Below are 17,857 nucleotides of genomic sequence, written 5' to 3' on the forward strand. Positions count from 1 at the left end.
CATGCTCTTCAACCGATCGCTGCCTACACCTGCCCGCCCATCCAGCATCACTACTCTGGATTGTTCTGACTTAGAATATGTGGACATCTACAAATACCTAGGTGTCTGGTTAGACTGTAAACTCTCCTTCCAGACTCACATTAAGCATCTCCAATCCAAAATTATATCTAGAATCGGCTTCCTATTTTGCAACAAAGCATCCTTCACTCATGCTGCCAAACAAACCCTCGTAAAACTGACCATCCTACCGATCCTCGACTTCGGCGATGTCATTTACAAAATAGCCTCCAACAGTCTACTCAACAAATTGGATGCAGTCTATCACAGTGCCATCCGTTTTGTCACCAAAGCCCCATATACTACCCACCCCATATACTACCCACCTGTACGCTCTCGTTGGTTAGCCTTCGCTTCATACTCGTCGCCAAACCCGCCAAAAGCTCCAGGTCATCTACAAGTCTCTGCTAGGTAAAGCCCACCTTATCTCAGCTCACTGGTCACCATAGCAGCACCCACCCGTAGCACGCGCTCCAGCAGTTATATCTCACTGGTCACCCCCAAACCAATTCTTCCTTTGGCCGCCTTTCCTTCCAGTTCTCTGCTGCCAATGACTGGAACGAACTGCAAAAATCACTGAAGCTGGAGACTCATATCTTCCTCACTAGCTTTAAGCACCAGCTGTCAGAGCAGCTCACAGATCACTGCACCTGTACATAGCCCATCTGTAAATAGCCCATCCAACTACCTCATCCCCATACTGTATTTATTTATTTTGCTCCTTTGCACCCCAGTATCTCTACTTGCACATTCATCTTCTGCACATCTACCATTCCAGTGTTTAATTGCAATAATTGTATTTACTTCGCCACCCTGGCCTATTTATTGCTTTACCTCCCTTATCCTACCTCATTTGCACACACTGTATATAGACTTTTTCTACTGAATTATTGACTGTATTTTTGTTTATTCCATGTGTAACTCTGTGTTGTTGTATGTGTCGAACTGCTTTGCTTTATCCTGGCCAGGTCGCAGTTGTAAATGAAAACTTGTTCTCAACTAGCCTACCTGGTTAAATAAAGGTTAAATATTTTTTGGTTGTAAAAGGTGATGTATCACACATGGGGTTGAGAGACCTCTTCAACAGACATCTCGCTGTCTGCACTGTGAGCTACTCCTCTGCTTGTTCAAAACAATCTTGACTGGATATGAAGGTCTCTCTGATGCCATGGGAAATAATTATATTCAGTCAAATATTAGGGCTATTCACACATTTGGGTTTTGCATATGCAATCAATATTATAATGAATAATAACACATCAACTACCTTTTCGTCTGTGCGTTTTCTTCAGCTCGTTCTCCATCATTTGACACTTCCTTTTCAGTACATCAATATCTCGCTGGCTTTGGGACATTTCCAAACGTATAACAGCACAGCTATCATCTACACGATTGTTTATTTCTGCTACAGCTGCTTTAGCTAACACGTCCATAATGGAAATAACTGCACCTGAAAATTGCAGCCCACCATCTTGTCCAGCCCAAAATATAGATTTTAATTCTTTATTTGAAGTAAAAAGTCTACAATTTCCAAGCTAATGAGCAATAAACAGTTCGTAGATATTGCTAAATGACAACAATGTAGTGAAGTGGGAGATAAATGAGCAATTGCAAACACACTTCCGTTCAACTCATGATGCAAGTATTTATTACCGTAAATATGAGACTGCAACAGCAGTTGAAAATTCTTAGAATTAGCACTGGAAAGGCAAATACTGTACCAGATTATATTCTAGTCTGAATTTACAGTGTAGGGTAACCATATCTATTGACTAAAAAATAAGACGCTTTACTATCTGAATAAATTCTTCAGATTGTAAAAAGTCTTGTGTTTTTAGCCAAAACATATGGCTACATGAAGGGGAGAGTGCAGTGCAATGCTATGGCTCACATGGTTATCAAGCATAAAAGGCTAGAGATGCATAATGCACGACACACTGTGGTGAAACGTAAAATACAGAAACACTTCAACCATTCATAAAAACAAATGGTTTATATATGATCAAATATTGTCATTTCCATTCTCATGAACACAACCTAAAGAAACCCGTCTGAAAATGTGGTATGGTATTTATTAAAGGATAGAAAAAGGTATAACTGATGAGACACGCTGTACCAAAATTAATGAATGTCGGGAATCAATGCAATTGCACATTAGATGAGGCCTTCAGTAGGAGGAGCCTAGTATTTCTTGCTTACGGCATTCAATTGACAACGTACGTTCTAAATACTATGTAATAAGATTAGTACACAGTATGCAGTTTAAGTAATTGTTAAAGAAAAACTATGCAATTATGAACTATTTATTCCATCTGTTCTGAGACAACATTAAACTTGTGTGTGGATCCCCAGGGTATGCGGGTACCACGTATTGAGAGACTGGACCCTCCCCTATGTGAGTTCTTTGATGTGACTTCATTTTGGAGCGCTGGGTGAAGCATTTCCCACACTGTGTGCACTCGTAAGGCTTCTCCCCGGTGTGGACCAGAGCATGTCTGATCAGGTTGCACTGTTTGGTGAAACTCCTGCCACACTGTTCGCAGGTGTATGGTTTCTCTCCGGTGTGACTCCGGAGGTGTACTTTGAGCTGGCAGAGACGCTGGAAGCTCTTCCCACAGAAGGTGCAGCTGAAACGCCTCTCGGTGGTMCCGCCTGATCTCCACTGAGTCCTCATTCTCTTCACCATGTTAAAACTACTGTGACTCAGGCTGTATCCAGAGAAGGTGGAGGTGGTGGCCATGTTTGACCCTGTCATGCACTCACTCAATCTCACTGTTGCTTCTGAAGCCCTGTATTGATGCAGTCTTGGCTGTAGAGCTAAACTTTTTCCTTCATTACTTGAGTTCAGCATCTCACTGCTCTGTCCCTCTGGCATCTGTTGTCTAGTCTCATCAGCCATTGTCCTGATATGTCTTTTCATGTGTGCTGCTGCACTGAACATGTTAGCATGTGGTTTCCATATAGAAGTGTGAAGTGATGGCCCCACTTCATCTGTCATAGTAGAAACGGATGGCAGCCCACTATGAGATGGGAAAATTGAGATATTCTGAGAGTACTCTTCTGTGGAATGAAAGGAGAAATCTGGGTGGCCATCAGGGTCAGTGTCTCTGCCTGGATCCACAGAGGTCCACAGCTGCCCATCAGTCTCATCCATGACAAACTGGTCAGGTCCTGCCAGGGCCGTGGTCTGATCTAACTCCTCCTCTTTCTCATCCTTCACCATCACTAGGTCTAGTGAGTCCTCGTCCTCGTCTGGCTGTTGCTGCTCTGTGCTGAACACCTCTGTAGATGATAGCCAAGGTGTGCCTGGTTCCTCTGGATGAACAGAATTGGGGTAATTTTCCACTGAGTCTTCTGGAGATATGTTGGGTTGTGTGATGAAGTCCTCATCACAGTGCCGTTGCTCAAAGGATGGTGGTTTCCCAGGCTTGGAACCAGACTCTAAAGATTTTTGAATCAACATAAAATAAACGTTACAAAAGACCCTTAACAGTTGCATAACATGACTGCTTTAGAACTGACTGTGTGTCCGTGCGCTACATATGCCAGAACATAAAACACCTAACCACAATGTATCAATTTGTAAAAGTGCACACCAGCACACACACAGTCTTCCATAGACAGACAGAGCAGTACCCCTTATGGTCGTACCCACCCTCTCCAGTGATCCTGAGCTCTTCCTGAGGGTCAGTCTTCCACACGTCCTCTGCTGTCTCCTCATCTTTGATCAGTATGGGTTCAGTCTCCACTCTCTGCTCCACATCTGTAGGCTGTAACATGGACTGAGGTTATTACTCTGGACACACGCCATGTCTAACCCTTTTCATACTCATGAATCACACAAAAACAGTAAATTCTCCTGATAATCCAATAACAGAATTGATCCAAGATGTCAGGTCTCTGTAATTGTAAAAGGTGATTTATCACACCAGGGGTTGAGAGTCCCCTTCAACAGACATCTCGCTGTCTCTCCACTGTGAGGTACTCCTCTGCTTGTTCGAAACAATCTTGACTGGATATGAAGGTCTCTCTGATGCCACGGGGTAAAAACCTGGAAAATAATTATATTGAGTCAAATATTAGGGCTTTTCACACATTTGGGTTTTGCATATTCAATCAATTTACCATGAATAATAACACAACAACTACCTTTTCGTCTGCGCGTTTTCTTCAGCTCGCTCTCCATCATTTGACACTTCCTTTTCAGTACATCAATATCTCGCTGGCTTTGGGTCATTTCCAAACGTATAACAGCACAGCTATCATCTACACGTTTGTTTATTTCTGTTACAGCTGCTTTAGCCAATACCTCCATAATGGATACAAACTGCGCCTGAAAATTGCAGCTGGCCATCTTGTCCAGCCCAAATTACAGATGTGTATTCTCTGTGTTAAGTAAATAGTATACTATTTAAGTAAGCTAATGTGCAATAAACAATCCGTAGATATTGCTAAATAACAACAATGTAGTGAAGTGGAGATGAGTGCGCAATTTCAATAGCACTTCCGTTAAACTCTTGACGTAAGTATTTATTACCGTAAATATGAGACTGCAACAGCCCTTCAAATTGTTTGAATTAGCACTGGCAAGACAAATACCAGGGTAGATTATAGTGTGCATATACCATGTAGGGTAGCCATCTCTATTGACAAAAAAAAAAGAACACGTTTAACTTTTTGAATAAAGAATTCAGATTGTAAAACGTCGTGTTTTTTTGCCAATAGGTATGGCTACATGTAGGGGAGAGTGCAATGCAGTGGCTCACATGGTTATTAATGCATAAAAAGGCTATCAATACATTGCTAGACAACTATTTTCAAGTCTTGCCATAGACTTTCAAGCAGATTTAAGTCAAAACTGTAACTGTTAAATGTTCAGGAATGTTCCTACAGTTTTGACTTAAATCTGCTTGAATGTCTATGGCAAGACTTGAAAATAGTTGTCTAGCAATGAACAACAACCAATTTGACAGAGCTTAAAGAATTTTGAAAAGAATAATGGGCAAATATTTTACAATCCAAAACTCTTAAAGACTTACCCAGAAATACTCACAGCTGTAATCGCTGCCAAAGGTGATTCTAACATGTATTTACTCAGGGTTGTGATTACTTATGTAAATAATTTATTTCAGTTTTTCATTTTCAATACATTTTCAAACATTTCTAAAAGCATGTTTTCACTTTGTCATCATGGGGTATTGTGTATAGACGGGTGAGAAAAAAAATCTATTTAATCCATTCAGGAATGGAACATTTAATCCACTCAGGAACATTCACTGTCTTCTTGGTAAACAACTCCAGTGTAGATGGAATAAGTACAATGATGTTGATCCATCCTCAGTTTTCTCTTAACATAGCCATCAAACTCTGTAACTGTTTCAGTCACCATTGGCCTCATGGTGAAATCCCTGAGCCTTTTCCTTCCTCTACGGCAGGGGTGTCAAAGTCAAATGGACGGAGGGCCAAATAAAAATTTTTGCTACAAGCCGAGGGCCGGACTGTTCGAATGTTCATTGAAAATTTTTTAAATGACGCATATAGTCTAGTGAACCTAATTGAACCTACTGAAAACCTAACAAATATATTCCTTTTTCACAAGCTGCTCTTTTAGATTGATGGACAACTGGTCTACTCTCTCGGCAATGGTGTTTCTGCTCAGACTCACATTTAAAAAGAGTTGCCTTTTTTCTGGGCAAACTTCGTCACAAACTTTAATCATGCAGTTTTTGATGAAATCCCCCTCCGTAAATGGCCGGGCTGATTTAGCGATCTCTTCTGCCAAAATAAAACTGGCCTTGACAGCAGCCTGGCCTTGTGATTTGGCTTTTTTGAACAGAGCCTGTCGAGATTTGAGGCCTCGTTTTAATTCCTCTGCCTTTTGTAGCCTTTGTTCCATGTCCATATTCTTGTTTTTGTCCGCGTGTTTCGTTTCATAATGTCGTCTCAGATTATACTCTTTCAGTACCGCCACACTTTCTCCACACAGAAGACACACAGGTTTTCCAGCTACCTCCGTGAACATATACTCCGACTCCCACCTTGTTTGAAACCCCCGGTTCTCAGTGTCCACCTTCCGTTTTGCCATTTTTGATGGGTATCTGAAAGTTAATTTTACTGTGATGCTGACGACTGCTGTGCCAATAAATATTGAAATGAAGCAGCCTACTGCTCGGTGCGTCACCGTTGCATTGTGGGAAATGTAGTATTGGTGCGTGTAAAAGATCTGCGGGCTGCCGGCTTGCTGCGGTCTGCGGGCCGGTTCTAATAATAAATCAAGATCATCCCAGGGGCCGTAAAAAACCTTCTCGCGGGCCGGATGTGGCCCGCGGGCCTTGACTCTGACATATGTGCTCTACGGCAACTGAGTTGGGAAGGACGCCTGTATCTTTATAGTGACTGGGTGTATTGATACAACATCCAAAGTGTAATTAATAACTTCACCATGCTCAAAGGGTTAAGCACATTTTTACTCATGAACTTATTTAGGCTTTCCATAACAAAGGTGCTGAATACTTATTGACTCAAGACATTTCAGCTTTTTATTTCTTTATTAATTTGTAAACATAAAAAAAACATAATTCATTATGATATTATGGGGTATTGTGTGTAGGCCAGTGACAAACAATCTCAATTTAATCCATTTTAAATTTAGGCTGTAACACAACAAAATGTTTTATATGAGACGACAGTACAGAATGTCTCCCTTTTATTTTATGTTTTTCTGTTAGAAATGAATGCACTTTATGCATCTAGTCTCCCAATTTGAAGGTGTCTTAAGTATTTGGACAAATTCACTTATAGTCTATTACTATTACTAAAATACATAAAGTGAATAAATTTCTAACCGGTAAAACAGATATGTATGAAAATATCCTCAAATAAAAGGTGAAATTCTGTATTGTCACCTCATATAAAACATTTGATCTCAAATCCAGAATGCTGGAGTATAAAGCCAAATTAAATATTTTAGCTTCACTGTCCAAGTAAATATGTAGGGMAGTGTATTATTGATCTAAAACCGCAGATTGACTCTTTAATTAAATACATTTTATTGAATATAACATGTTTTTTACGATTTTGTGGTAGCAATACACAATGTTACCAGCTGTAAATAAATAGGTTAATAAAATAAAAGTGATGATCCGTTAACAGTCAAATATAAAACCATTTCACAAATCAATTAGGAGAAAAATCTTGTCAAAATGTCTCAAAATATCTTCTTTCCTATATTTTCCCATAGAAATTGCAATTATGTTCATATTTGTTCCATGTGTTCTGAGACTACATTAAACTTGTGCGTGGATCCCCAGGGTATGCGGGTGCCACGTATTGAGACACTGCACTCTCTCCTATGTGAGTTCTCTGATGTGACGTCATTTTTGAGCGCTGAGTGAAGCACTTCCCACACTGTGTGCACTCGAAGGGCTTCTCCCCGCTGTGGACCAGAGCATGTCTGATCAGGTTGCACTGCTTGGTGAAACTCTTGCCACACTGTTCACAGGTGTACGGTTTCTCTCCGGTGTGACTTCGGAGGTGTTCTTTTAGCTGCCAGAAACGTTGGAAGCGCTTCCCACAGAAGGTGCAACTGAATCGCCTCTCGGTGGTGCTGCCAGAACTCCACTGAGTCCTCATTCTCTTCACCATGTTAAAACTACTGCGACTCAGGCTGTATCCAGAGAAGGTGGAGGTGGTGGCCATGTTTGACCCTGTCGTGCACTCACTCAATCTCACTGTTGCTTCTGAAGCCCTGTATTGATGCTGCCTTGGCTGTAGAGCTAAACTATTTCCATCATTACTTGAGTTCAGCATCTCACTGCTCTGTCCCTCTGGCATCTGTTGTCTAGTCTCATCAGCCAATGTCCTGACATGTCTTTTCATGTGTGCTGCTGCACTGAACATGTTAGCATGTGGTTTCACAATAGAATAGTGAAGTGATGGCCCGACATCATGAGATGGGAAAATTGAGATATTCTGAGAGTACTCTTCTGTGGAATGAAAGGAGAAATCTGGGTGGACATCAGGGTCAGTATCTCTGCCTGGATCAACAGAGGTCCATAGATGCCCATCAGTGTCATCCATTACAATTTGGTCAGGTCCTGCCAGGGTCGTGGTCTGATCCAGCTCCTCCTCTTTCTCATCCTTCACCATCACTAGCTCTAGTGAGTCCTTGTTCTTGGCTGGCCGGTGCCGCTCTGTACTGAACACCTCTGTAGATGCGAGCCGGGGTGTTCCTGGTTCCTCTGGACGATCAGAATTGGGGTAATGTTCCACTGAGTCTTCGGGAGATATGTTGGGTTGTGTGATGAAGTCTTCATCACAGTTCCATTGGTCAAAGGATAGTGGTTTCCCAGGCTTGGAACCAGACTCTAAAGATTTTGGGATAAAAATAAAATTAACATTACAAAAGACCTTTAAAGAGACACTTTGGGATTTTGTCAATGAGGCCCTTTATCTACTTCCCCAGTCAGATTAACTTGTGGATACAATTTCTTATGTATCTGTTTCCAGTATGAAGGAAGTTAGAGGTAGTTTGCGAGACAATGCTAACTAGCGTTAGCGCAATGACTGGAAGTCTATGATTATCTACTACTGTAGCATACTAGAAGATACCCAGAGACTTCCAGTCATTGTGCTAATGCTAGTTAGCATTGGCTCGCAAATCTACTTTAGCTTCCTTCATAATGGATAGAGACAAAAAAATGGTACCCACAAATTCATCTGACTATGGGGAAGTAGGTAAAAGGCAAAATTCTGAAGCATCCCTTTAACAGTTGCATACCATGTCTGCTTTAGGACTGACTGTGTCTGTACGTTGGCTCCATAGGCTAACATAAAACACAGAACATCAATGTAGCCATTTGTTACATGCATACCAGCACACACACACAGTCTTCCATAGACAGAGCAGTACCCCTTATGGTTGCACCCACCCTCTCCAGTGATCCTGAGCTCTTCCTGAGGGTCAGTCTTCCACACATCCTCTGCTGTCTCCTCATCTTTGATCAGTATGAGTTCAGTCTTCACTCTCTGCTCCACATCGGTAGACTAACAGGGGACTGAGGTTATTACTCAGGAAACACACCATATCTAACCCTTTTCATACTCATGAATCACACAAAAGTACATTATTCTGACGTTACAATAACAGAAATGAATCAATAGGTTAGTTCTCTGTAATTGTAAAAGGTGATTGATCACACCTGGGGTTGGGAGTCCTCTTCAATAGCACTCTCTCGGTCTCTCCGCTGTGAGCTACTTCTCTGCTTGTTCAAAACAATCTTGACTGGATATGAAGATCTCTCTGATGCCATGGGGTAAAAACCTGGAAAATAATTGTATTCAAATATTAGAGCTACATTTCACACAATTCGGTTTTAAATATGCAATGCATTCAATTGACTATGAATAACACATCAACTACTTTTTCTCCTGACTCGTCCATGTGTCTTCTTCAGCTCACTCTCCATCATTTGACACTTCCTTTTCAATACATCAATATCTCGCTGACTTTGGGTCAATTCCAAACGTATAACAGCACAGCTATCATCTACACGATTGTTTATTTCTGCTACAGCTGCTTTAGCTAATACCTCCATAATGGATAATAACTGCGCCTGAAAATTGCTGCTGGCCATCTTGTCCAGCCCAAATTACAGATTTGTATTCTCTGTGTAAGGTAAATGGTCTACAATGTCCAAGCTAATGTGCAATAAACAAGCCGTAGACGTTGATAAATGGCAACAATGTCTGATGTGGAGATGCGTGCGCAATTGCAATCGGACCTCCGTTCAACTCGTGACGTGAGTATTTATTACCGTAAATATGAGACTGCAACAGCCCTTCAAACTGTAAGAATTATCACAGGCAAGACAAATACAGTACCGGGGTTTATTCAGGTCTGCATGTAGGGTAGCCATATCTATTAAATAAAAAAATACTTTTTACCATCTGAATAATGAATTCAGACCGTAAAAAGTCTTCAGTTTTAGTTAATTGTTATGGCTACATGTAGGGGAGAGTGCATTGTGCAGTGGCCCACATGCATGGTTATTAATGCATAAAAGGCTATAGATGCAAAATGCATGACGCACTGTGGTAAAACGTAAAATACCAAAACACTTTCTAGCATTCATTAAAACTCATGGTTTATATATGATCAAATATTGACATCCACACAACCTAATGAAACCATTCTGAAAATGTGGTATGGTATTTATTAAAGGATTGAAAAAGGTATACAACTTGTTAGACACATAGCTGGGGAACAAAGATATTAAACTAGTTTAATGTAAATTTCATTCAATGATACTGTATATTTCAAGTAACTATCGCATTATACATGCATTATAGCGGAGTTACATTGGGAGGTTATTCGCTTAGGGTTTTTAAGGCACATGCATACACTCCCCTATGTATTATTTTGGACAATGAAGCTACAACTTTTAGTTTGGCTCTATACTCCAGTATTTTGGATTTGAGATAAAATGTTTTATATCAGGGGACAGTACGGAATGTCACCTTTTATTTGAGGATATTTAATGCATATCTGTTTATGCACGTCATATATCTAACCACCACATTTAGAATAATAATTTTGGGGGTGATTATATTTGTCACACGAGTGTGTAATGAAAATGTATTTCTTGCATATCCCAACTCCCCAAGACAACCGCAGGGAGTGGAGTCACAGGCAGGCTCTCCATTGTCCAGCGCCACTGCGGCAATTTGGATTAAGTGCCTTGCTCAAAGGCACAAGGGTAAAATAATTCCTTGTCTGCTCCTTTATTTGCAACAGCAACCTTTGGGTTACTGGCCCAATGCTCTAACCTCGAGACTGCTTGCCGCCCCCATTTGAAGGTGTCATAAGTATTTTGGACAAATTCACTTAGTTTATTTAATTTATTCAAAAGTTAAGTATTTGGTCACACATTCCAACCACGCAACGACTACATCAAGCTTGTGACTATACAAAGTTGTTGGTTTCATTTGCAGTTTGTTTTGATTGTTTCGGTTGATGTCGTGGCCAATAGAAATTAATGGTAAATAATGTATTGTGTCAGAGTCACTTTTATTGTAAATAAGAAATTAAGAATGTAATCTACATTAATGTGGATGCTACCTTGATTACGGATAATCCTAAATGAATCATAGATAATGATGAGTGAGAAAGTTACAGATGCACATAGATCATGCCTCCAAAACATGCTAACCTCTCACCATTACCAATAACATGGGAGGTAAGCATCTATTTGTGTGGTATGATGTTCATGCCTCTAACTTTCTCACTCATCATTAGCTAGGATTCATTCATGATTATCCGTAATCATGGTAGCATTCACATGAATGTAAAAGGGTTCAGAAACATATTCTATTCTTATTTACAATAAAAAAACTCCAAAATGACACAATACATTATTTACCATTAATTTATACAGGGCACAATATAATCCAAAACAAATTGCAAATGAATCCAACAAGTTTGTAGTCACAAGCTTGATGTAGTCATTGTGTGCTAAGAATATGGGACCAAATACTAAACTTTTGACAAAATGTAATACGTCATACGTGAATTTGTCCAAATACTTATGCCTCCTTCAAATTGGGGGGGGGGGGGGGAGTAGATACATACAGTGCTTTCATTTCTAAACTGTAAAATATATGTATGAAAATACCCTAAAAAAAAAAAGTGACATTCTGTACTGTCGCCTCATATAAAACATTTGATCTTCAAATCCGAAAACCTTGAGTATTGAGAGCCAAATTAAAAGTTGAAGCTTTCACTGTAAAAATCACATAGGGAGTGCTATCAGTAGAGGTATTAGATACAAAAAGAAAGCCACATCAGATAGTGTAGAAGAAGATAGCGAGTACGGTGTGATTTGATCTACATTTCACATTGGAAAGTATTTCCAAGCATAATGCAGATTATGTTCCTATTTGTTCCATCTGTTCTACGACTACATTAAACTTGTGTGTGGATCCCCTGGGTTACAGTGCCCGTTATTGAGACACTGGACTCTCTCCTATGTGAGTTCTCTGATGTGATGTCATATTGGAACGCTGGGTGAAGCATTTCCCACACACTGTGTGCACTCGAAGCTTCTCCCCACTGTGGACCACAGCATGTCTGATCAAGTTGCACTGCTTGTAAAAACTCCTGCCACACTGTTCACCAGGTGCTACGTTCTCTCCGGTGTGACTCCGGAGGTGCTTGAGCTCCAGAAACGTGGGAAGCTCTTCCACAAAAGGTGCAGCTGAAACGCCTCTCGTGGTTGCTGCCCGACTTCCACTGAGTCCTTCACTTCTCTTCACCATGTTTAAAACTACTGTGACTCAGGCTGTATCCAGAGAAGGTTGGAGGTGGTGGCCATGTTGACCCTGTCATGCACTCACTCAATCTCACTGTTGCTTCTGAAGCCCTGTATTGATGCAGTCTTGGTGTAGAGCTAAACTATTCCTTCATTATTTGAGATTTAGCCTTTTACTGCTCTGTCCCTCTGGCATCTGTTGTTCTAGTGTCTCATCAGCCGATGTCCTGACATGTCTTCTCATGGTGTTTCTCTGCACATGACACATGTTAGCATGTGGTTTCCATAAAGAAGAGTGAAGCGATGGCCCTACTTCATCTGTCATCAGTTAGAACAGATGCACACGCCACTATGAGATGGGACCATTGAGATATTCTGAGAGTACTCTTCTGTGGAATGAAAGGAGAATACTTGGGTGGCCATCAGGTCAGTGTCTCTGCTGGATCCAAAGAGGTCAACAGTTGCCATCAGACTGATCATGACAAACTTGTCAGTTTCCTGCCAGGGTTGTGGTCTGATCCAGCTCCCTCCTCTTTCACCATCACTAGGTCAGTGAGTCCTCGTCCGGCCGGTTCTGCTCTGTGCTGCTCAGATGCGACGGCGTGGCGTGTGCCTGGTTCCTCTGACGATCAGAATTGGGAATGTTCCATTGAGTCTTCTGAGATATATTGGGTTGTATCGTGATGAAGTCCTCATCACAGTGCCGTTGCTCAAAGGATGGTGATTTCCCAGGCTTGGAACCAGACTCTAAAGATTTGGGGATAAACATAAATTAAACATTATAAAAGACCCTTAACAGTTGCAAAATACGACTGCTTTAGAACTGACTGTGTGCGTACATTCCCTCCATATGCCAGAACACGAAACACCTAACACCAATGTAACAATTTGGAATGTGCATACCACCACACCCACACAGTCTTCCATAGACAGACAGAGCAGTACCCCTTATGGTCGCACCCACCCTCTCCAGTGATCCTGAGCTCTTCCTGAGGGTCAGTCTTCCACACGTCCTCTGCTGTCTCCTCATCTTTGATCAGTATGGGTTCAGTCTCCACTCTCTGCTCCACATCTGTAGGCTGTAACAGGGACTGAGGTTATTACTCTGGACACACGCCATATATTTATTTATATTACCTTTATTCAACCAGGAAAAGCCCATTGAGACACAGTCTCTTTTGCAAGGGAGACCTGGCCAGAAGGAGGCAGCAATCAATACATTACAACACTTAAAACATATAATACAATCAAATCAGCACAGCAATACAATCCAGCCTACAGGAAACATTTACACTCCTCCTGAACAGAGTTTTGTACCAGAGTTTTAAAGTCATTGAGGGACACTACATCTAGTTGAAGCATACTTTGCAGAGCATTCCATGCCTCTGGTGCACAATAGGAGAAGCAGTCTTGCCTAACACAGTAAGGGCCCTGGGGACTTTAAGTAGCAACCACCTACTAGATCGTGTCTGGGGCAATTCCACATTAACGGAATTACACTTTGACTCAGTTTTTTCCATTTAAAATGTATGCCAAAAAAAACAGAACTCTTCACATGGACTATTTTTTACAATTTACACAGAAAATTTCACAAAAACTGGAAGAACTGTGCAGAAGTAAAGTTTGGTAACAGAATTACGGTAAAATGTTCCCTAGTTTTCCAAAAACGTTAAATATTTGCTCCGAATGAAGATTCGAAGATGTCTGCAGAAGGAATGGGCTGTCAGCTATAAGACCTTGAGTAAAAAAATAAAAAATAATAAGTGTTTATTGAACTACAGTAGGTGAAGTGGATTTACATCCGGTAACATAATTACATCATGGTACCCGACCTGTACTATACAGAAATGCATAATTATGGACATGAATATCATTCTCTTCATGGTGATATATCCTGAAAGAAATATGCAATATCCTTGTTTTGCAGTGGTGGAAAAAGTACCCAATTGTCATACTTGAGTAAAAGTAAAGATACCTTAATAGAAAATGACTCAAGTAAAAGTCACCCAGTAAAATCCTACTTGAGTAAAACTCTAAAAGTATTTGGTTTTAAATGTACTTAAGTATCAAAAGTAAATGTTATTGCTAAAATATACTTAACTATGAAAAGTAAAAGTGTAATTAATTTCAAATTCCTTATATTAAGCAAACCAGACGGCACCATTTTCTTGTTTTTTACATTTATGGATAGATAGGGGCACACTCCAACACTCAAGACATTATGTACAAACGAAGCATGTGTTTAGTGAGTCCGCCAGATCAGAGGCAGTTGGGATGACCAGGGATGTTCTCTTGATAAGTGTGTGAATTAGACCATTTTCCTGTCCTACTAAGAATTCAAAATGTATCAAATACTTTTGGTTGTCAAGAAAAACGTATGGAGTAAAAAGTACTTTTTTTTTTAGGAATGTAGTGAAGTAAAAGTAGTCAAATATATACATAGTAAAGTAAAGTACAGATGCCCAAAAAAACAACTTAAGTAGTACTTTCAAGTATTTTTACTTAAGTACTTTACACTACTGTTGTTTTGTATATTTGGGTATTATTCAACACACTGACTATTATTGCAATGAGCTCCGCCCCCAACAAGACCACTTTTGTTTGGTCCGGACCAAACCAAATCTGAAATGAATGTAGACATCTATGTTTCACAAGTTTTGGCATCACAGTAGAGTACAGTACAGCAAAGTAGAGTTCAGTACAGTATATGTTCAGTACAGTACATTATACTGTACTCTACTTTAGTGTGCTCTACTGTACAATGCTGTACTCAACTTGTCTTTACTGTACTGTGCTGTCCAAACTTATGAAACATAGACGCCTATGATTGGTGACCCAGCTGTTGGTTGTGACTGCTATGATTCCCTATTGCAGTCAATTCAATTGCAGTTAATTGCATTACATATCTCTGTAATTACATTACCAATTTGGTAACTGAATTAAGAGTTTGAATTACATAATAATTCATAAACAAAATTGATAGCAGTAAAACACTAACTAATTGGTAGGTCTACCTTTACTTGTTACTTCTGTGAACTTTCATTATCCTCCCTCCTTATGAGGGAGAAATTATAAAATACCTAAAAGTGTTTGGTATACATGCCTTAGTTATAAAAAAATATATAGAATCTTAGCTTTAATTTGACATGCTTCTATGAACTTCACATGTTGGTGCTCATGGGTCCTTTTCGATGGAAATCTGCTAGTGGTGAAGGAGAGCAGGCTACAGAGGGAGTTTATCCGGGGCTTTGTATATGAACACATATCTAATGTATTTCATACGCAATCACACAAAAACGGTAAATTCTACTGATATTCCAACAACAGAATTGATCCAAGAGATCGGGTCTCTGTAACCGTAAATGGTCATGTATTACACTCCTTAAGTTCCAAGGATCTTATGCTATTTTCAGAGGTAGACTGACTGGCTGCCAAAACAGCCAAATACTCCAACTAAACGTAAATCGATTCTCAATTGCGATACGGTTCTAGAAACATAACGCCCTTTACTTTCATGTCACAACAAAATAATTTCATAAATGCAAAATATACACTTACTGTACACTGTTTTAACGGGTTTTTATCACAGTTGCATCCGACATATTTTTTCAGTGACAACACGTTTCTGGCGGCCTTCTTCCGTTACACACTAGGTGTTCGAGGCAGCCTAGGTAACCTTAGCTAATTAGCACAGGTGGTCCCTCTGTCTTCCGTAAACACGTACTGTAACATGGGGATATGGCCTTATGGGAGCACTAACCCTAAACCTATAAAAAGGTGTGTATCAATTTTACCTTTTGGTGTTTTAAAAATTATTTATCGCTTATATGAAAGTTAAGTTCCTTATGCTTCCAAAACTGTACCTCAAGCGATGCATAGTAATGTAGGGTCCCCTGTACAGAAGACGCCTTCATCCAATGACTCTTATGTGTAATGGAATTGCGAGTCATGATCAAGGGCTACACCTGGGGTTGAGAGTCCTCTTCAACAGCCTTCTCTCCGTCTCTCCATTGTGAGTTACTCCTCTGCTTGTTCAAAACGATATTGACTGGATATGAATATCTCTCTGATGCCATGAGATAAAAAAATAAAAAAATGAAAATATTCAGTCAAATATTAGGGCTATTCACACATTTGTTTTTTGCATATACAATCAATTTACCACGAATAAATCAACAACTACCTTTTCTCCTTACTCGTCCTCGTGTCTTCTTCAGCTCGCTCTCCATCATTTGACACTTCCTTTTCAGTACATCAATATCTCGCTGGCTTTGGATAATTTCCAGGCGTATAACAGCACAGCTATCATCAACACGATTGTTTATTTCTGCTACAGCTGCTTTAGCCAAAACCTCCAGAATGGATACCAACTGTGCCTGAAAATTGCAGCTTGCCATCTTGTCCAACCCAAATTACAGATGCGTATTCCCGGTGTGAAGTAAATAGTATTCAATATCCAAGATAATGTGCAATAAACAATCCGTATATGTCCATAAATGACAACAATGTAGTGAAGCGGAAGATACGCGCGATCATTCTTCTTCTTCTATGGTATAATGGCGTTCGCAATAATTTGATGTGCATATCGCCACCTATTGTGCGGGTGAACAATTTCCAAGCTAATGTGCGATAAACAATCCGTAGATGTTGATAACTGGCAACAATATGGGAAATGCGTGCGCAATTGCATTTGTTGTTCTGCTTCTTGTTCTTCCACAAACATACTTAGAAGTGCATGCCGCCTCCTACTGTGTGGGGTGAAAACTGTGGAACTGCTACTTCAACCTCCTTCACCCTAACAGGGCACTCCTGAAACTCGGGCACGTGGTTCCCACCACAAATGCAGCACCGTGTTTCCATCCAATTACTCTTTCACAGCATATTTATATATGATCAAATATTGTCATCAACACAACCTAATAAAACTATTGTGAAAATGTGGTAAAGTAAAAGGTATATACACACTGAACAAAATATAAATGCAAAACACAAAATGTTAAATATTTTACTGAGGTACAGTTCATAGAAGGAAATCACAAATCAATCAATTGAAATAAATCAATTGGGCCCTAATCTATGTATCTTACATGACTGGGAATACAGATATGCATCTGTTGGTCACAGATACCTTAAAAAAAGATAGGGTCAGGGATCAGAAAACCAGTCAATGGTGTGACCACCTTTTGCCTCTTGCAGCACGACACATCTCCTTCAAATAGAGTTGATCAGGCTGTTGATTGTGTTCTGTGGAATGTTGTCTCACTCCTCTTTAATGACTGTGAGAAGTTGCTGGATATTGGCAGGAACTGGAACACGCTCTCCGACACGTGGATCCAGAGCATCCCAAACATGCTCAATGGATGACATGTCTGGTGAGTATGCAAGCAATGGAAGAACTGGGACATTTTTAGATTCCAGGAATTGTGTACAGATCTTTCCAACATGGGGCCGTGCATTATCATGCTGAAACATGAGGGGATGGCGGCGGATGT

At 40.3% G+C, this 17,857-nt stretch overlaps 2 protein-coding genes and 1 long non-coding RNA gene across 4 annotated transcripts in view; 1 reads left to right on the forward strand and 2 right to left on the reverse strand.

Moving 5' to 3' along the window:
- The window catches only part of LOC111956639 (actin-binding protein IPP), a 390,618-nt gene that overhangs the window by 180,449 nt on the left and 192,312 nt on the right, over positions 1-17,857 (forward strand). The gene's annotated exons all lie outside the window — the stretch shown is intronic.
- The window catches only part of LOC111956414 (uncharacterized), a 109,116-nt gene that overhangs the window by 27,163 nt on the left and 64,096 nt on the right, over positions 1-17,857 (reverse strand). The window contains exons 14-22 of the mRNA XM_023976872.2: positions 9,479-9,708; positions 9,258-9,379; positions 8,988-9,102; positions 7,343-8,423; positions 4,207-4,427; positions 3,987-4,108; positions 3,713-3,827; positions 2,358-3,498; positions 1,711-1,723 (exon numbers count right to left, since the gene is read on the reverse strand). Of these exons, the coding sequence (XP_023832640.2) occupies positions 1,711-1,723; positions 2,358-3,498; positions 3,713-3,827; positions 3,987-4,108; positions 4,207-4,427; positions 7,343-8,423; positions 8,988-9,102; positions 9,258-9,379; positions 9,479-9,708 (3,160 nt within the window). The remainder of the gene's footprint in view (positions 1-1,710; positions 1,724-2,357; positions 3,499-3,712; positions 3,828-3,986; positions 4,109-4,206; positions 4,428-7,342; positions 8,424-8,987; positions 9,103-9,257; positions 9,380-9,478; positions 9,709-17,857) is intronic.
- LOC112067895 (uncharacterized) lies at positions 13,009-17,092 on the reverse strand. 2 transcript variants are annotated; one of them, XR_011474602.1, is made up of 3 exons: positions 16,549-17,092; positions 13,330-13,444; positions 13,009-13,112 (listed from the first exon to the last, which is right to left on the reverse strand). It is a non-coding gene; the product is annotated as an uncharacterized lncRNA (long non-coding RNA). The 2 variants fall into 2 exon arrangements; XR_011474601.1 differs by lacking the exon at positions 16,549-17,092 and adding an exon at positions 16,229-16,323.

The sequence above is a fragment of the Salvelinus sp. IW2-2015 genome, linkage group LG32, assembly GCF_002910315.2.
Source record: "Salvelinus sp. IW2-2015 linkage group LG32, ASM291031v2, whole genome shotgun sequence".
NCBI lineage: Eukaryota > Metazoa > Chordata > Actinopteri > Salmoniformes > Salmonidae > Salvelinus > Salvelinus sp. IW2-2015.